The sequence below is a fragment of the Taeniopygia guttata genome, chromosome 1 (assembly GCF_048771995.1).
Source record: "Taeniopygia guttata chromosome 1, bTaeGut7.mat, whole genome shotgun sequence".
Taxonomy (NCBI): domain Eukaryota; kingdom Metazoa; phylum Chordata; class Aves; order Passeriformes; family Estrildidae; genus Taeniopygia; species Taeniopygia guttata.
This window is the reverse complement of record NC_133024.1, coordinates 28,596,253-28,617,124: the sequence shown is the minus strand read 5'-3', so window position 1 is coordinate 28,617,124 and position 20,872 is coordinate 28,596,253. Positions and strand designations below refer to the sequence as shown.

At 42.5% G+C, this 20,872-nt stretch overlaps 1 protein-coding gene across 4 annotated transcripts in view; it reads right to left on the bottom strand.

Moving 5' to 3' along the window:
* Positions 1-697: 697 nt before the first annotated feature.
* Positions 698-20,872, bottom strand: part of FAM131B (family with sequence similarity 131 member B) — a 33,171-nt gene continuing 12,996 nt past the window's right edge. The window contains exons 2-8 of one of the 4 annotated variants that reach the window (XR_012054699.1): positions 14,977-15,086; positions 13,529-13,564; positions 10,926-11,015; positions 10,141-10,351; positions 9,666-9,809; positions 8,449-9,252; positions 698-6,870 (exon numbers count right to left, since the gene is read on the bottom strand). Coding sequence is in view for 3 of the 4 variants with exons in the window: in XM_072926104.1 (XP_072782205.1) it covers positions 8,708-9,252; positions 9,666-9,809; positions 10,141-10,351; positions 10,926-11,015; positions 13,529-13,564; positions 14,977-15,086 (1,136 nt within the window). In the remaining variant the exon portion in view is untranslated. Of the gene's footprint in view, positions 9,253-9,665; positions 9,810-10,140; positions 10,352-10,921; positions 11,016-13,528; positions 13,565-14,976; positions 15,087-20,872 lie in introns of those variants that run through there. The other 3 variants (XM_012569929.5, XM_072926104.1, XM_030267616.4) reach the window with 3 other exon arrangements.

Here is a 20,872-nt window from a genome sequence, read left to right as displayed (position 1 = left end):
GGCTAGAATTTAAAAGTCTCATATGGCAAACAAACTATGGCAAACAAGCTACTGGATCTGCTTAATGTCCTGCATCAGAAGCAGCTGACAAAATAATGTTGGAAGTGCAGAGATGTTTCATTCCCTCTGGGTCGACCAATTCTCCAATCTGCTATGAGGTCAGGAGGCTGAGAAGCATTTAAAACTGAAATGTGAATCCAGAGTTGTGCCACCCAATGTCAGTGCCTTTTACAACCTAAGCATCAGACATCTTTCTGTGTCCTAATGGGCTGTTGTGAAATTTCTGTCTGACTGTCAGATGTGTCTGCATCTCACCAATATTGGGACAAAAATTGTGTTTATCACCTGGAAAATGCTTATTCAGTAGAACAGGAAAACTCACTCTGTGCTAAATTAGAGGGTTGTGTTGATGTGATGCTTTCTATCCTCAAAGCTGGCCTAGGATTCATGTCCTGGTAACCACAGACACACATCAGATTTTAGCCCTATATAGTCAAACATGTGATGTTCTTTCTTAATGAGAAACCAGATACTTCCTACTCTGGGGTTCTTCTCCAAGCCACCATGGATCCTTTTCAATGTGCTCCATCAGACTATCTCCTTGAAACCCACCCCCTCTTCCTAGGATCCTCCTTCCTCAGACGCAACTCCCCTGGAACCAGTCCCACAGAAATAAAACACTTCCACCAGCCAGGAGGGCAAGACCACATTCTGTTTAATAACAACTCCATAAAGGACTGTACATGCTATTTTGAGCTACCTCCCCTCCTTTACTGTGGTTGCTGCCACGTACAGGCATGGAGGTGTGTAGTGCCATATAGTTCTCTAAGTCTATATGTAATGTGTGCACATGTATGCAGGTGGTTGCACATGGATGTATTTATATATAGCTTCGTAGAAGTGTTTATCTCATAAGTCACATTATCAAAACATGCGAAGTATATCCAACAAAAATTTTCAGGCAAACATGTTTTGGAGCTGGAAGACCAAAGGCAAATCAGACTCATTTTAGTTATTAAGGGCTAGTGTGGGACAATGTAAGGATGAAAGCTTTCAGTAGTGGGTCCCTTTCCCTTTTTGTTTTACTTCCATTCAGTACTTTCTCCCCAAACATCAGTGCACCTCTGTAAACACTAGCTCAAAAGGATACACATAATCACCATGCAGCCTCCCCACTACAGAAAACAGTACAGGCTTGGGGGAAGCCCTTGAAAACTGCTTTGCAGCAACCTCCATTGTCCCATATGGTTATGCTGAAGTAGTTTCAGATACTGTGAATACATTTGAAGACCCAAGCCTTTAGTTATTTTTACACATGCTTCAGGAATCCATTCTGCATGCCACCCCTGAGACTCCCATCCACCACCCTCGTACCTCCCAAATCCTCTGCCTGTACCCACCCACGTCTGAAAAGAGCTGAAACAAGAGAAATCTTGTTCCTTGTAAAATTACTTTTGAGTTCCAGTTTTATAGTGTAGAGATTCCCAGAGACCTCCAATCATGCACAACATCCACAAATCAGAGAAGAAAAAGTAAAGCCAAACAAGAATATATACCTGCAAAAGAGCTTTTGGCTTGCTACGTTGCTCAAGCATGCAGTATCTGAAAAGAAGGGAAGTCAACCTACACTTGCCTCACGTGAACATGGCAGAGCTCTGGAAGAGGGTTCTTAACCTTGTGGCCTCCAATCCAATCATGACTGGATTTCCATGCCCAATGAAAATGAATCCAGAAGGCCAATGAATCTGGACTACATGCCTTTATCTTATTAGAAGCAAATCTTGATGCACAGTCTTGTTTCCATAATGGAGAAAAGCCTTTTTAGATGTTTTTGTCTTGCAAGCATGGGCATTTGATCCCTTATGGGAAAGCAAAAACAAGACTAGGTGTCAGAGGGCATTTAAAATGTCCCCAGCTGAAGAAGATGAGGAAGATCCTAGCAGGAGCATCCTTTCCACAGAACACTGCAACCCCTCTCTTCCCAGAGGACAGCAGCTACTACACATCTGTAGATATGTCCTGCCCATGGCAGAGGGGTTGGACTTGATGATCTTTAAGGTCCCTTCCAACCATTCTGTGATTCTGTGGAATCTGCACTGAAAACATTCTTGAACAAGTCTTCAGTTTCAGTAAACATGCTCTTTCTCAGAATCACAGCCTGACTACATTTTTCTTCTTCCAACAATGTGTATCTGCACTTGAAAAATACATACACATTTATTTTCTTTTGTGCAGACCAACACTGACAATCATAGAGATTCTCTTCATTTCCATGGAAAAAATAACACTTTGGTCTGCCTATGCTGGGGAAAAATGTCAGTGCAAGGATGTAAACAGACCCTGATGTTGCAAGTGCAGATCTTCTATGTCCATTTGTCAACACCATAACCCTCATGCCTGACCCCAGTCAATCCATGGAGCTGGTTGTGATGCTGAGAGGGCACAGTGCCCTCAGGCTCCATGACATATTCTGAGACAGAGAGAGACACTGATCTGGCACAGAAGTGCAGCTCTTCTGCTTCTGCACAGGTTCACTACTGCTAAGCCTGGGAAAAGCCTATGGTACAAAAGAGGCACCTGACATTTACTTTACAGCTTGCAATCATATTTGAGACTGTGCTTTAATGACTGTAGGCTGTCCTACACATACATTTAGTTCTAATAGGCACCATTTTACTCATATTTTCCCTGTTTATTTTTCCTTTCCCTGAGCCATGGCATAGAAATCTTTCCCTGTCAGACTGCTACAGGGGAGGAAAATCAAAGATGAAAGTATTACTTATTCACGTTTTCCTAGCTGTAAGCTGCTGATAATCTCTGTATTGGAATTAATTTTTTTTTCTTTCAGAACAAGTCAAACAGTTAGTTTAAAAGATATGCCAGAGTTGTCTGAATAAGTAACACTGGAAAATCCACCTGGGAGAAATTAGAAGGAAGAGCTTCTACATTGACACTTTGCCAATGTTGCTCTGCTTTTTATAGCATTTAGAGGCAGGTTATCTGAGTTTGCTTCTCCTTCTAGGCAATTATCCATACAACAGTTAAGGCAAACTAAGCTGAATTTAGGTATTTTGGTTTTCCAGTGAGATCAGAACTCACACTAACTTCATTTGGGCAAGGAGTAAGTTCCTTTTTTGTGTATTTCTCATATGATTTCCCTGAAGAACTAAGCACACTGTGATGTGTTTTTTGAAGACAATGAAAAAGAAGCTAGCAGGTACCCAAATTCAGGGAGGTCTCTTTCACTGTCTTAAAAAAAAAAAAAAAAAAAAAAAAAAGTGTAGCTTGGACTAAGGAGTACCATAAGCTGCAACAATCCAACAATCCTGGACCTACAGATTGTATAGCAATTCTGTACCTCAGTCCACTCTGCTGGGAGTCTGCCATGAAGCTTCTTACCTGTCTTGTGCACACAAAAGACATTAAGCTTTTCTTGACCTTTTTCCAAGCCCTTCTCTCCATGTCTTTCCCTCTCTGCCACACACAGTGGTGCACAGCCCTGTACTGTTGCACACAACCTTGCCTCACCACAACACCTCCCACCTCTGTCACAGAGATGATTTTCCTTCTCCAGTTCTCCTCTCCAGGGCTACAGCTAACATTTTTCATTGTTGCTGTACACAGTACAGCATGCAGAGATACAGCATACTCTTCTGTATCTCACATTGGACTGGAACTGGCCTGAAAATAGGGATAAATATCCCTTCCAACAGTTACGCTTCACTCTTAAACAAGTCTCCCCTCATGCTATTACAGGATAAGAATTTTCAGTATCTTTAGCTGCCATGGAGTTTAATCACTGAGTATATACATGATTTGTGCATGTTAATTTTATTAATTTCACGCATATATCAAGTTAGTCATGTCCTCCTGCCCAGTTTCCAGGGTTTACCTCCAAGGGGCCTGTGGAAGGGAACAGTGAGGGAAACAACAGGCAAAAATAACAAAGACCAAATAAAAGCACATTAAAAAATCCAAGGAAAAGACTAAGGAAGAAAATGGGGAATAATGTCCTTCCTGGTACCCTAGTGGGTTCTTATTCTTTTCAGACAGACAAATCACAATCAGCTTAAGCCAATTTAAGTTGCATCTGCAACCAGTCTTCCACATAACCATCTACACATTTCACCAGCCCTCAGTGATGCCTGCCTCACTAAGAGAAGCAATATGAAGAGTTCATCCCACTGAAACCTTTATTTAGGTAGGGGACTTGGTTAGTTTTCAATGGGGCCAATTCCTGAGCAGCCAAATGAGTGTTAGTGCTGGTGCTTTTTAGGCAGTAGAAGTACAGAGCTGCTGGTGGTGGAAGAGAGGAGGCAGGACAGCTCCTGTGAGCAGCTTAAGACCCATCATGAAGATGCCATTTCAAAGTGCACTTTCCCAGCTTCTCCAACCTGATATAAAGGAAGGCCAGCTGCTAAGAACAGCACTCTTTGTCCCTCTGCTCACAGCTCTCCCATCTTCACTTTTATAGCAGGGTAAAAGTCCCTGGCTTCATGGGGGCCAGCTGTGCATCAGCAGCTGCCCAAGGGCTGTGGGAGGTGAGCATGGTCAGAGCAGAGTTCCTCTTCCTTCCAAGCAGCTCACCACTGGATCAGCTTAGAAGCATGTTCTGTTCTCTGCAGCAAGCCTGTCCTGAAAGGTGGTGTTACCATTTTTTAAGGGGGTGAGCAAGTGGATGACTTGTCAGCAGCTTTCCAAAAGAAGATGATGATTTAGAGGCAAAGAAACTGAAAGAAGCAGATTAACTTCTCTGTCCCAGAGCCTGAGGTAATGGAATTGAAGAGAACCCAGAAGGCTTGCAAAGAAAGTTTCAGATTTATATAAAAGAAAAGCTTATGAAATAGTATAACTAATCAGGCGTGAGCAATCATGGGAGAAGGAACAAGAGAGAATTTTCTTGCAGTAGAAGATTTTAAATTAGGGTCACTTCTGGTTAAACCTTATTTCATGTTTAGCACAGTAATTTCAACAAGTTCCTACTAAAGACAAAGGCTTGGAGAAAAGATGAGAATCTTCTACCTCCAGTACTTCAAGAATATCCCAAATTTTCTGTAGTGTAGCTTTGCTTCATAATGGGTTTGTGAAACAAACAGCAGAGCTCTGTTTCTTAGTAACTGCAGATCAGAGATACTGAGCTCAACTTTCCTTCTTATTTACAGCCTCACAAACACACTTTGGGCTCTGACCATTTGGCTGGACTCTCTCCAACTCATCCCTCCTCACCAGGACAAAGGGACTGCAGGCCAAATTCCGCTCACAGAGCACCTGTGCCTCCCATATGCTTGAATAGGTGTATCTATATTATAAGAGCTTTTCTGGGAAATGTACAGTAGGTTCCAGGTCTCTCTCTCTGGTATTGGATACACACAGGCAGCAGGCTTGTTATGTAAGAAAAGGCCAGATTACACAAACAATTTTCCACTTTCAAAGAGATTCAAACTGCCTTTCCAGTTCAGCTCAGGCTGCTCACTCGGGTGGCAAGTGTGGACAGGAAGATCTGCTCTCTGTAGTCAGACTCCTAGCAATGAGCTCTTTTGGATTGTGGAGAGGTATGGAAAATAGCCTTTTTCTTTCTTTCAGGAAAAGGCTGAAATTTTATTATTCACAGAATATTAAGACATTTATGAAAAAAAAATACAGAATTTAGTAAGCTGGAAGGTTTTTACAGAGAGTGGTGTTCAATCCAGTCTGCACTCACAGAGAATGAAGCTCTCTACAGGTTTCTAAGACAGCAGGTTATGGAACTATACAGCAGGGTATAATTCTTGATCCCAATTCCACAGAGGCTAGAAGAATCTACAGATTTTTCTCTTCCTATTGGACTCCACAGAATTTTCTATATGGTCAATTTTTTTCACACTTTTCCTTATATAGATAACTCCCTGTCACTGCTTTCCATGGAGATAAGTTATACCTTTTAGACATCAATCAGACATCTTAGTAAATGTACCACATGTCCATATTAAAGAAAAAGAAGCCCTGGACAAGTTGACCCACTTGCCCCAGTCCTGTAAACAACACAAAGGGATCATTAGAAGCTACTCTGAAAGTTACTGTAAACATCCAGATTGGTCCTGGAGAGGCACATGGGAACAAAATGGTTTGGAGAAAGAAACAACAAGCCACCAAATCTCCCACAAAGGTATACACCCAACCATTTTTGTTTCCCTGAAGACCTTTTAAAAAAGAAATAAAAATAGCTTTAAACCTACGCATTTATTCATCTGCTGAAGTGCTCCTGGCACTTGCCTCATCTCCTTTTTCTGGCTAGTGTGATTTCCCAGGCCCTGCTCCACAGCTGGACCCAAGCCAGTTCAGGACAATGAGCTACCACTGGCCCTGCAAGAACTATAAGAGATCATTTTTATCAAGCCTTGCTGCCCAGGGGAGGTTAGTACCTGAATGTGTAAACATCTTTGAAGAGATACTGAAAGCTCATCACTCAGGAGAGGAGCGACCCCCTTAGAAAGACAGAAGCAAGACCAAGCAAACACGTTAAAAAAAGAGGGGTCACAAATACTTTTCTCTCTTACCCACTCTAAATTACCAGTCTTACTTAAACATCTCAGAGGTCTTTCATTTAGAGGTGCAATGGAGAGGGAAGACAGATCTGCTTGAAGTGGACTTGGCTGGAAAGACCTGGATATTGAAAAAGGAGTCCCTCTTTTTGCAGCTGCCTGTGTCAGTGGGAAAAAGCTGCTTGGGGTAAAGTTCTTCCTGAGAGTCCCATTCCTACTTTTCACAATTCCTGGACATCATTTGCTTTGCTTGCCAGGAGCTGTCTAAATTCTGAGACTTGATGATATTCCTTCAGTCACATTTTGTTCGCCTTAGACATTCTTCCCTGAAAATATGCAGGAACTGAACCTGAAGCAGGAAAGAAGCATGTATCACTCTCCTGTCATCCAAAAAACACACCAAGCCTGAAGAGGAGGCAAAGAAGAGACAAATGTATCATGAATTAAACAGAGCAAATATGAGTCAGAGTAAGTGAGAAAGAGTTGCTCCTGGAACAGTATGGCAGTGTCCAGGCAAATTCCTTTCTCGAGCTCATCAGATCCAGCATCTGATCTACACCCATGCTCTGTTGACACTTCCTTGCAAGAGGTCTTCCAATTCAACCTCAGCACTTGGGTAATCTCTGCTGGTTCTGTTCAGTCCTCCAGCAAAATCAATAACCTTATGCAATTTTTGCTTTTGTCCCTGTTTATTTTCTGGTGAGAGCTGAAAGTGAAACAATTTCCTTTCAAAACCTTTCCCTCCCAAAAGGAGGTCTGTAAAAAAATGGTGAGAATTGCAGGAGACCAATTCCTCCTACACAGAAAATCATGCTTTTTTAAACAAAAAAATATATCACCCATACAAATAGGGGAAACTCCCGAAATCAGCTTTCTCCACACCTAAAAAAGAGATGGGAGGGAAAAAAAAAAACAGACCAAGTACTGAGCATTATTTACACTGCTTGGGGATAGGAAAACAAAATAAGAAAACATAGTCAGGAAGAAGAAAAAGACAAATAGGAGAAAACTTCCTCTCACCCTTTTCATCCAGCTATATTTGGCACTGCAGGAGTGGCAGAAATGGGAAAGGTGCAGTATTTCTGTTAAGTCATGACTGGAGTACAGGCCTTTCCCATTACTAACTGCTTTGTTATGAACACTTATCCAGCATATAAAAAGGTTTAAAAAAAGCGCAAAAACTGAACTCTAATGTAAACTAGGTATCTGTGATCTCATAGCTGTACACACTGCTCCTGGACCTGCTGCCTACTCTCTGGGTCCCCCATTCTGCTGGCAAGGAAAAGACAGAAGGACACAGCAGCAGCACCAAGATGGGCATGTCCTCAAGCCCCCTGCAAGAGTCACTTTTTATGACTGTCTCTGTAGCTGAAAATGTCCTTTCCACTGGCTTCCAGTGCCCACTGCCAAAAGGACACACCACTCTTGCCAGTTCCTGGGAAAGCAGAAATGTCAAAGAGACAAATAAATGAAAGAGACCAAAGCATGAATATCTGAGAGCAGGGTAAGATTTGTTATCTGCACCCATTCTTCCATGCCACAGCAGAGCCACACTGGCAGCACAGCCCGGGCCCTGGGAGCGCCGTTCGTATCCATCACACCTACAGCTTTGTATCAAAGTGCTACTGAGGATCTGGTTACACAGCACATCCTCCATGGCCTGATCCTCTGCAACAGCCACAATCCCAGCGCTAGTGCAATCTAGATCTGCAAAGCCACATCTTCATTTTAAACCAGTTTATATTCATATATTCTATGAAATAGAAGGGGGCCATGTCCACAGAGCAACATCCATTCTGCCAAGATGAATTCTAACCACAAAGCTGCTCCCTACACCAAGCCTGTCTCATCAGCCACATTCCCAGTACCAGAAGAGTTTGTATCCACAGCCAAGACTTTGTATTAAAAAGGTTTAGAAATTATTTACCAATCCAGATCTCTCCAAGCACATCACATGTTGCCCAGAGCAATCAAAATCCAAAATATGTGTCCATGAGGGAGGGGAAGAAAAGGTTTTTATGTGTCAATCACTTTGAGATATTCCTTGCTTAAAAAAATAATTAAATGTCAGGAATGGAAGGTGTGTCTGCTTGGAAATATGGGGAGCTGGAGAGAAGAATCCCTGTAATAGCATTCCTTGCCACCCCTCTCTTTGTTCAGCAATGATGAGAACTTCACAGAAAGCATCAGTTGTTTGTTTCTCCCTCTTCCTCATCAAAGGACTGCACCCCAGAGGAGGTGACATCTGAGACTTTGCGGCTCAGTGCAGCATGTTCCATCTCCTCTCGAGGAGACAAAGATTCCAGGTCCCGGCACACTGCATCATCCTCCTCTGGAGATGGTTTCTTGTTTAGCAGAGGAGCCTTCTCCAGCCTTGGGTTCCCTTCATCCTCAATGTGGTCGTCCATGTACGTGCTGGACTCAGCTCCACCCCCACCCTGAGCAGTCTGCAGGGGCCACACGTGGACCAGCCCCGTGCTCTGGATGAAGTTCTGCTCCTGCCGCTGTTGCTGCAGCTGCTGCTGCTGGAGGAAGCTGCTCTGAAGCAAAATGCTTTCCTGAAGGTTTGTCTGGGACTCATCAAAATTCTGGCCTAGGTAGGAGCCGGTTGCTGGGGAGGCGATGAGGGACTGGTCACTGGCCTCCCAGGCGTCGGAGGAACCTAAGCAATACATGCCCTGCGAGACGTAGGAATGAGGCCAGCTGTCATACTGCGTCTGGGCCATGTGCTCTGCAAGCAAAGGAGGCAAACAACACACAATTAGACACTCTCCTAGGCCAGGCTGGCTCATCCAGCCTGTGTACCTGTGCATGGCATTGTACTGCACAGGGTGGGTGAATCCTTTAGAGGGAAGGAGGGCAAAGAGAAAACACAGCTCTAGGCATTTGGCAGGTGACCTTGATACCCACAACTGACTGCCAAGAGCTGGTAGCTTTCCACAGCTGTGCTCTAAAAAGGCAAAAGGAACTGGGCTTTGGAAACTCTCTGCTAAGATTAGATTCCTTGGAGACAGCTCCACAAACAGGGATGACTCTAGCAGATTTGACTGGGGCTTCAGAATAAAACAGGATAGAGCAAAAGAGACATGACAACCAGAGCAGGAAGGGGGTGTCTTAAAATTAGCAAGAAGCACTGGAGCTCACCTTGGCTCTCCATCAGCTCCTGATAGTTCTCAGAGTAGTTGCCTGCTGGGTTGTCCTGATTTGAGTTTACACTCACATCCTCACCATCCATGGAGGACCAGGCCATGAGAGTCGCTTCAGAAATAGCAAATTGCTCCATCACCCCTGTGCCAAAGGAGACAGGGAAGGGAAGCAAAGATGCGTTAAAGTCTCCGCTTCTCACCATCATCCTTGACCCATCTTTTGGTCACACTGTCCCACTCTGGTCCTATCTAAGAAACACCTATCACCCACAACTGGCCCCCAGCCTCTCCACCTTGCATTCCACCAGCACTATCCCAGCCATCAAAGTCTCTCTCTACTTCAGCCACCTGAACCACCCACAGCCTCTCCCTTAGTGCTTTCCTCCAGTGTCTGCATTTTGGAATCTCTCAGGGATTCCACCGTGGGACACCCCAACAGTCCAACCCCCGTGCCAGAAGGAAGGCAGCGCTACCTGCGAGGAAGCGCGCCTCCTTCTCGCCGTCGCTGAGGTCCGAGTAGGCGTCGGCGTCCTTGCGCGCGGTCTCGTGCGTGTGCTGCTGCTGCTGGCTGTGGGCCTTGCCCCAGCCCTGCCACTCGATCATGTGAGCCACGCGCCCCTGCCCCATCGCCGTCGGCTTCGTCACGTGGTCCTTCATGCTGCGAGATATCCCTAAGGGGCCAGACATTGGGAAGCAAGGGAGGGCTATTACAGAGCTCCGGCCTTTTTGGCTGCGCTTTTTACCTCTCTTAGTGGAGCTTCTCCCCTCCTTTCCTGACTAGGGCTGGGTGTCTTGCACCTTTCACTGCATCACTCTCCAGGGGAGTTTCTCCATCCTTCCCTGGACAAACTCTCAGAAGGGGGAAAAAGGGGAGCCCCAAATATGAAAGACCATTTCCTTCCTTGCCTAGAATCCATTTAGGATAGAGCTGGGCATGAAGGATGAAGCCTGGAAGTGAACAAACTAAGAAACAGAAAATGGGGTTAAACCCAAGACTGAGGGGAAGCAACTGAAGATGTCTGAGCAGGGTGCACAGTGAGAAGCCAACAGGAGTAAAACAAATCTGTTCTTTAAAAGGGCGACAACTGTGAGATTTCTGTATTTAGAACCACAGTGGTGGAGACTCCTCTAAGGCCATGAAAAGGCGAAAGCCAGAAAGGAGCAGTTGTGAGAGTGACAGAGAGATATGGGAAGAGGAATAAAGGCCTGTGGAGAAAAGCTGCCAAGGATAAAGTCAAATTTTGAGGACCTCACCAGAGAAAGATGATTTAGCCAAAGCCCCAATCCCATAAGCATTGGAGTTGCGTTTCAGCTTGGGAAGGATGGAGGTCGTATCTTCCATGGAGAGCTGAAAAGAGAGAGAATATGAAGAAATGATATACAGGAAGGAGAAAAGGAAGTGAGTTGAAGTGAGAAAACAGTAGGTAATTGGAAGATGAGGAGCAGAAGCAAGCAGTAAGAACAAAAGAAGGAAAGGAAAATTAGAGGCTATTTAACCAGGACTGGATAATGCACAGCACTTGGAATGACTGAGGCAAGGCCAGAGGGAGAGGCAGAAAGTGGCAGTGAGAAGCCTCCCATTGGCAGCTGCCAGTCTTCCACAGACACACTGTACTATTCCCAACTCTTTGTCAGAGATGCAAGACATGGCTGTGGGACAATTCAGGGATCTTGCAGTGGGGAGCTGCCAGTGCAATAGGCAAGCCACAGTAATGTATCACATATGCATCACACTACCAATTTTTTTGTTACTTTGAGGGCTTTTTACTTCTTATATAGTCTTATATAAAAGTCATCTTATAAAATGATCATGACTATATCAGTGATGGGTCCTGTTTAAAGCACCTACATCTATAAAGAAATTTGGTCTACAGCTCTGTTTAATTTTCTTGACTGTCTTTTCTATTTTTATCCTCAGTCCCTGAATAACAAGGACAGGGCACTATTGGGACAGGCAGCCGTCACAAACATCATCACAAAAATAATCTCTCAAGATGAATTCATCAGGCTTCTTCAGAGATGCCAGGCATTGCATATGAGGCTTAACTTTCACAAGGGCTAAATAAACATTGCTTCTGCTCTTCATTTCAACCTCTCTGAAAATCAAGGCCAGAATGTTTCAAACACAAGGATACTCAAAAGTAGTGACTATGACACTGGAAATTTTAAATCCTGACACAAAACAAGCACTTGGACACAGGCGCAGACCTCACAAAAAGTGAGTGGAGCAGTAACTGGGCAGTGAAATAACTGGAGGCGAAGGAAGGCATTGTAAAGATCTCGCACTGTGTATAATCCCAGTCAGTTGCCAAAATACAAGAGATGAGTTTTTCTGGAAACTGAGTGTAAATGCAGCAGCTAAAGCATCCTGTAACTGTGGAGCCAGGAATATGCCGTGTGTAATGTGAGCTGAAGAAATCAGAAAGTAGAGGAAGAACAGTCAAAAGTGAGAGCACGGCCCTTGTTCCATGATGCATTTCCTTTGGTGATGAAGCTTGTTGAGAAAGTCCATCTACACCCACTGGTCATTCCTGCCTGGGTGCTCCTGCTCAGAATCCACCCACTGGTTCCAAGACAGCCTGGGGGCTGTGCTGTGAGCTGCCTCATGGAACCCATCAAAAAAAAGAAAGTAAATTGCAGAGGGCTCCCACTACTGCAAGGTTGAAGAGCTGTGACATGAAGGCAGGAATGAATAGGAACAGAAGGAAATTCATGATCCAGCTTGGGTACCAAAGAAGATCTATGGAATTACACTGGGTAAGAGCTGCCTCATGAAAGAGCTCCATGGATTCTGTATGAGTTGGAAAATGGGAAACTGCAAGTAAGGAAACTGTCTTCTACTTTCTTTAAGGAAACACGACCTTGTGTACTTTGATTTCAGCTAGACACAGGTGCAGTGAGGGGAAAAAAAAGACAAATTTCTTCTAGACAGTTGCTGCATGCACCATTATTTTCCAACACAATGTGTTTCTGTAATTGATCCTAGGCAAAAGATCCCAAGTCATAAGTGCCCCACTCAAAGAGGTGAGCATTAGTTAAAAATACATTCAGTGTTCCATGTGCTTTCAAATCACAGTAAAGAAGAAAGCTACAGGTATTTTAAAATTTTTGAAAGAATCTAGAATTTGAAAACAGTTATACTACTCAAAATGGAGTTGCTAATCCTGTCCTTCCAAGTGTACAAAACTGTAAGATTAACTTATGTGAAAATATTTAATAAGTACCCTTTAAAAAAGTTCAGTAGAGCAAATATGCATTATTCCTTTCTCAGTATGCTGTTTCTGCATTAGTGAAAAAGAAAAAAAAAATGTTTTTTCATAGCACAGGTATTAAGAGCAAAAGGAACATGTGTAACTAAAATGTTGACTTGTTTCTCATCTGCTTTTTAACTGAAGTTAACTGGTACTCACCATCTGTCCTAGGAGACATAAACATAAATTCTGTTACTTCCACGTGCAACTGAAAATGAGGGAGACATTTCTCCCAAACTCCTGGAGAAGATCAAATGATGCTCTAATCAAGGACTACTATTTTTTAAAATATGCTGGACAGACACCTTTCTTATGTAGCAGTGCCCAGAGATCTCAAAACCAGAACATATGGAATGGCACACATTTGTACCCAAAAGGATGAAAGCAATTCAACAGCCACCTACAGATCAAAATAACTGCCAGACTGCAAAAGACTCAGAAGCAAATAAAAATCTATCACCGTCCTCTGAATTGGAGACCGCTCCCAGAATTTCACCAGCAGTAAGGACTTTCAGCCATGTTCCCATGTTGGCCTCCATTGTATCCAAAGTCAGACAAATCTTGGTCTTCCATGACTAGAAATTTGAAAAGTAACACAGTGCATACTCACATTGATACCATCCCAGGAGAAATCTGTCCGTGTTTGCTAAAGAAACCAAAGAAAGGCACCACATCAGTGCAACAAACAACTTGCAAGCAGCCAAGCAACTCCAGTAGTTTGCCACAACAGCCACTACTTCATCTGGTATGTTATAAAAATCTTATGTCTTTCAAGTTGGTTTCATTGCCTGCTAGTGATTATGGTGCCTGTGAGTGTCATGGTGTTTGAAGGTGAAATAGTGAACAGGGTGACAGAGTAGGAAAGAGAAAAGCACTTTTTCTCAAGGCTCTCCTCCGAAGTGTGGGTTGCACCACTTTGAGGTTAACACAAGGAGGAGCTACACCACCTTTGTATTTTGAGTGTCCTACAGCAAGTAACTCAATTCTGGCCGAAATTATTTTCTCCTGCAGTGTTTTGGTTTGTCCATTCTGACTCATTCGCCCCTTGTGAGACAGAAACATTTCCCACATCAGCCATCACAGCACCAATTCAGAGTGTGTTTCCTTCAGCTGGGAGGACTCGCCTCAACATCTTGGCTTTGGGGATGGAGACACTCAGGAAAATTTCGATTACTCATGTTACACCTATGGTATCCATTCATATGAATCAAAATGTTCGCTGAGGTGTGTTTTATGCTTGTTGACTTTTAGATCTGCTCTGATTTGACTGAATTCTCCATACAAGATTTGGCCCAACAATTTCTGCCATGAAACTCTAAGTGTCTTGAAATTACTTTCTAAGCCAGCAAGGTAAACAAACAAAATAAAAATATCTATATATCTATATACACCTATGAACATTTTTCAAGGTTTTTCAAACTGCATGTTATTTGTTAAGCTTATTTGTGAACATTATTTGTGATTCTTCAAATATTATGCAAGTGAAATAGATTTTATCTTCTTATTAATCATCATTGCATACTCTGAACCTTACAAAGCTGAAAATTCAGGTATCTAAGAATGCTGAAGCTGCAGTAATTCAATGAACCAGCCCTTAAAATACTGCATGGTAAGTCAATTGTCTGTGAGTTACTAGTGAATGCATCTCTAAAATTCAAAATGCAGACAAATGTGTTTCTTCAAAAGATTTCATGGCTGTGCTGCAGAAGCTGGGACAGACACAGTGCTGGACATTCCAATGTGAATCCCTTATTCAAGGAATGCAGACCTACAAGCTTGTCAGAACTATCACTGTTTTTCTCATGTTGTGTTCCACTCCCATCATGACTGGTTGAAAAGCACTTTCATTTGCAAATTCTTACTCACTATGGATCTTGTGAAGGGAGTGACTCAGTTCTGTTCAGAGCAAGCCAAACTACCCAGGTATGATCCTCAGGAGCTCACTGGCATTCTGGCCCTCTCACAGATGACGCCTCAGTGATGCACAACACCCATTTCTGAACTCAGAAATCAAACTTTTCATCCCCTTGGCTAAGTAGCTCTGGGCCAGGCACTCACCTCAGTGGAAGGTCGATGGAAGCTGCTGCCATGCAGTGAACTCGTGCTGTCCATATTGATTTGGTCCACATCTTTCAGTCCCTTCCAGTCTACTGCAATCACCTCATTTCCTGTGGGAACACATCTGGTCAGGCTTCTGAATGCCACTACAATTTGTTCTATCAGTCTTAATCCAACTTAGCTAAACAAGCAGGAGAATCATTGAGTTTAAGACCACAACAGACTTAAATTAGATACTCCATTTGTACTCAAGACCACCTGTACCTCATCAACTATTGCATTTCTCACAGCTTTCTCCATGTGAAGACTAGTCACTTGTGTTTTTCTCAAGCATGATGTATGCTTGGCTAAAGTACAGATTCATCCAGTCATGATAAGTGACTGGGAAAGAACCAATTCCTTTAATATCCCCTTTCAATATAAAACCATCATCCCTTAAAAAAGGCATTTCACTGTTATGGCTTGAATTGGTTGGACATCAGCTTAGAGCTGCTGAAGCCTTTGCTTTGCCACCCTCAGCAAGAAAAAAGACCTTTTTAATATCCGCCATTACACTTCAAATTTTAAATATCCACAACACAAAATGCAAATGATGAACTGCTATTGAGATTAAAAAATTAAATACTATTAAATCGAAAAAGTGAAACTAAATGCTAAGAAGGACATGTAAGTAGTCAGCCAGGTAACCAGGACTGCTCTGTGCAGTCAGCAATTTACTCTCTCTTCAGCCTGTGTGCCATCCTCAAACTCCAGTTAAAGTTATTTGCTCTCATGTCATGGAGGAATCATTTTACTGTCCTAAAACCTGAGCCTCCTAGAATCTGTGAAGAAATGTAGCTGTCAAAATGATCATCTATTCCTGGGATCAATTCAGCAAGGTCTAGTCTGAATGGTTCTACTCACATGATCTTTTAACTTTTTTTTTTTCTCCCTTTATAGCAAATTTCTCCTCCACAGACATATGCAAACCCCCTTGCTCATTCTAGCAGCTCTGGCACATTTATAGGGAGCTCATCCCTGCACTTCCCCAGAACAAATCTTCTCACAGGTGAGAGATGCTGCACCCCACCCCACACAGGCCTGCAGGAGCCATGGAGGCACATGAAGGTGGGGATACCCAAGGCCTTCATCAGCTAGGATTCAAAATTTAAAAAAAAAAACTGATTTTGTCCCCTAAAAAGGCTAAACATGGCAATATGAAAAACATCAGAAAGACAACACTATTTGTATATTGTGGTGTCCACCACACCTTCACATCTCCATCTTTTGCTGCGCAGGAAGGTTCACTTCTGAGAAAACTAAGGGATATCTTTTTCTTCACATCCAAAGTACATTTCTGTTCATCAGAACCAAGTGCCTCAACAGCATCCCCCGTATGCTCCTAACTAGGCTGAGTAAAGCTGCTGTTCTCTGAGTTGCAGTTCCTTGGAAATCAGGGAACTCAAAAGAAAAAGAATTCCTGTACAGCATGTTACAAGGTGAGCACAGAGGTCAGACACAGCCAGACCTCAGAAGAAGGCAGGACATGGCTATGAGGAGCATGACAAAAAACAACTTGCAGGGCTGTGAGCCTCTTAACTGGTTTTCTTGACAAGCACATCCATGGATTGGCCCTCATTGAGCTCCTGCTGACTGCATTTCCACAGACTGGACTGGCAACCTTGAGCCCAACAAATCAAGAGATGGAGATCTGGAGATTTCTATACTCAAGCAAGAAGAACAAGGCTTAATGGGCCACTTGTGAGTTGCCTGTTGCCACCACGGCTAGGAACCTCTTATATCTGGGGTCCAAGTAAATCTAGGGCTAGAAGTCTCTCTGGGAAAGGGAAGTTCCAGGCAGAGCTGTGAAAACCCAGCTGACAGACCCAGGCACTGTCAGCTGTAAGGTCTGGCTTGGAATGGAAGACATTTGTCCTCAGTCCCCCTGAACAGGGAAGGGGTAAAGGGAAGAAGGAGGGAGCACTGTTAGAAAGTGCAAATCTAGAGAGAAAGGAGTGGAGGGGTTGACTGTGATCAGGGTGGATTGAGGGTCTAGCAGAGGTCAGTGGGAGGATGAAACTGGTGCAAAGAGCAGAACTGGAGCCTGCCCCTGTATACTGGGATCCAGCTGCCTTTTCCTAGCTATGCTCCTTCCCTCCACCTGCAACCCTGCACACCAGAAGGGGAGAGCTGGGGTGGACTGAACCCGACAGGGAAGCTGGAGAGGCAGGAGAGAAGTCACCTCTCCCGAGCAGAAGCTGTACAGAACCTTCAGTGCAGGTAACTGTGTCCCACATGCTTTATCTCCGTTTACCCGAGCTCTTTTTCCTGTACTGTCAGCTCTTTCTGAGCATAGTGCTGTGGCCCTTCTGTAAGTCTGGAGCCAGCCTGGCACACACTGCAAGCAGGCTGCAGCACCATTCTGGGCATGCACTGCAAAGACACCTCCGCCCCAGCCAAAAAAAGAGGAGCCTCTTGCTCAGCACATGTCACTTGACAGCCCCAAAGTTCAGCAAAATGATACTCAGCCTTAGCTCTCAATGCTGTAAGCCCACTGATGGTTTTCTTTAAGTGTTAGAATGTAGAAAATATTCATAGCACCACACAAGGACTTGTGTTTGAAGGGACCTTAAAAATCATGTAGTTTCACCCACCTGACACAGACAAGGACACCTTTCACTAGATCAGGTTGTTCAGAGACACATCCAACCCGGCCTTGAACACTCCCAGGGATGGACATCCACAGCTTCTCTGGGCAACCTGTGCCTCACCATCGTCACAGTAAAGAATTTCTCCTTATTATCAAATTTAAACCAACCCTCTTCCATTCTGAAGCCACTTACCCTGCCACTATCCCTCCATGCCCTTGTAAAATGTCCCTCTCCAGCTTTCAGGCCCCTTTAGGTCTTTAGAAGGTGCTGTAAGATCTCCCAGGAACTTTGTCTTGTCCAGTATTAATACTATTCTGGCAGATGGTAGCAACAAATGGTTGAAGAACATAAAACAATTATTTGTCTCAAAGTCCACACCTGTTCTGTAACAGCAGAACTAAAGAGCTACAGAATTTATTTACTACTGTTTCTTTCCAATTGAAACAGCTCATCAACCTAGTTCAGGGGAAAAGAATGAGTAATTTGTGATTCTGCATGCTCTATAGAGACTGAATAATTTTGAAAATAAATTCTTGGTCTAAACAGTTTCACAGGTACTAAGAGAAATCTATTGAGAGAAAATAACTCTTCAACATCTGTTAAATGGTTTAAAATGAAGTAATATCTGCTGAAAAGTTACAGCATCACACACTGGTTGAAAAGAAAATGTCTAACTGATATTAGGCCTGGGGCAACATTACTTTCTCTTATTGAAAGTTGGATAAAGGTCAGTGGGGTTTTTTTCTTTCCTGCTAGAAGTAGCGAGATCAACATTAACCCTTGTTAGATCAAGACATGAAAAAACAAGTTCTGCTCTGACAAATGGAAGGTAAGAAACATGGAAAATCAGAAGAAAAGTATGGACAGTGAAGTGGGAAAACAGAAACTGAAAGCAGTACTTTGTAAATTCGTATTCTTTTTATCCAGTCTCTTGTCAACCTCTTTCTCCCTGCAATTAGTACAGAGATTTTTTCTTTTGTAATGATATGTTTCTTCTCCAGTATAATTTCTCTTATCCATCTCCCGTTCCAGCTTCTGTTAATCATCATGACTATTCCATTTGTAATTCTGTGATCAATCACCTCACACAGAATAGTATTTGCTCTTCTCCATATAGAGCTGATAAGAATTTTAAAATGAGTGGGTCATAAAGCTAATTTTAAAGTGGAATTTTTACAAACATGCTATCAAATTTCTCATTTAGATGTTCTGAAATGAGGTGATGAAAGTTGAAAGATAACTGGGTTTCTGACCTTGTCATTGTTTCTGTATAGAAAGGATATAGAGGGGATTAATTTTCATTGAACTTTTAAAAGTTGTCTTCATTTTATTTAAAAATTTGTTATTTGGTTTGAGGGTTTTTAACATCACAGATTTCATCATTGTTTTGGAAGACTCAGTAGATGGCTGAAGAAAAAGTAGGAAGCTGATTACATGAAGCAGAGAGGGAAAAAGAAAGCTGTCAAAATACATTAAGCCACATTATTTCAGATTGTGGCTGCTTTGTATTTTTTTAACACAAATTAGATAAAAACAAAGTCTGCAAAAACACTTGTAACAAAAAGATGTCTCCATTTCAACTGACGTAACATTCCAACTCAAGTCATTTAAGCCTTTAGGGAAAAATATCATTCCTCTTTCTCTTACAGTACTGTTAAAAATAAATCTTGATTTTTACCTTAAGTCAAGCCTTTCTGAATAATAAAGATGAAAAACCTTTAAAGAGGAAAACATGTGGGGGAAAGAAAATATCCCTTTCCCTACTTCTTGCTTTATTTTGGGTTTTTTAAGCATCATAACTTTGGACTTTCAGGAACTAGGGAATATATGTAGTAAGCACTCCCAAGCAAAGTGAACATTTTGATGAATGCACTGGAAAAATACAAAAATTTGGATGACTGCACCTCACCGTGCTGATCTATTACTACTACTTTTTTACTATTTCTGTAGCTTGTTTTGCCACATAACTTAATTTACCATGAAGATCTGAGTTTCTTAGTTGGTCAAATTTTCAGTTTCTTCACATTCTATGACCATAAGAAATTCACCTTGTTATGAATTACTCCAAACTTAATCTAAACAAGCCCATTCTCCTTGGGTTTCCTCTTGACATTTTCTCAATTGCTTTTTCCACTATGCATTAATTAATTCTATATTTGGTACCTGCGCCTGTATTTTGCGCCTTTACCAAGGTCCATGCTTGAATCAGGCTTCTGCATCTATGGCTTTAATCTGCATATATAGCCTTTAATAATCTGTTGTGTTGTAACTTCTGTGCTGGATGTTAAACACCATCTCCAATTTGTCTTCTCTATGTTGTGCCACACCAAATAGATGAACAGAGTTTGAGAGTCTTAAATTTTGTTTTTCCCTTCTGAACACCATGCTGGTGAAGATCTACACCGTATACCAAATAAGTATTTGTGTTATTTGCTTTCTGATGTGTCATGACAATTAACACAAGAAACATTTTAATTAAGCAATGACTTTCCAGCACTGCTATTATCCCCCGTTAGCACACTTTCTTCTGTTTCTCAAATGTTACTTTCCAGCAGAGACTAGAAACCTTGTCATTTGATATTGGTAGCCAACATTAATGTTGGTAAAGATGGATATTTAGAGTAAATGGTTCAATTATTTTTTTTCCATTCCCTTTTTCCCCCGCCCTGAAAAACTAAGAAAACAACAAATGTAATTGCAGTAATTATGATCAGTCTTTAAATTGTTCTTTCCCTGATACCAATTTTCATTATACTCGTGGGAGGGTGTATCTTTGTCAAACACAACATCATTGTATCTTATCAAATGTGGTTGAAATTAAAGCAGTTGAAGCTACTGGGAAGGACTGACAGATGGGTGGCTAGAATAACCATAGAAACCTTCTCCTTCCCTGCCTGCTTTACACTGAGCCAATCAAAGCTATCCAAAAGGTCATCAAGGAAAGCAATAAATCTCTGTCACCAAAGCTGTCTCTGAGGTGAACCTCTGAAGGAATCACTCAGATTCTCTCAGGTAAAGCTGAGAAATCCATCAACCCAAGTTATTCACCTACCTATAGGAATTCTAGCTTGTACTGCATAAGAAAGCATAAAAATTAGTTATCTGCTGCCGGCACCTACCAACAGGGTCAATTGTGGAAGAGAAATAGAAAAAAATCCTGGTTTTGTGAAGGAGACAGAGCTGAACAGTTTGGTCCTCATCAAAGCAGAGAAATGTCTTGGTCTCCACAAAATAGATGTCTTTCAAATTTCTAATAAAAAATGGGA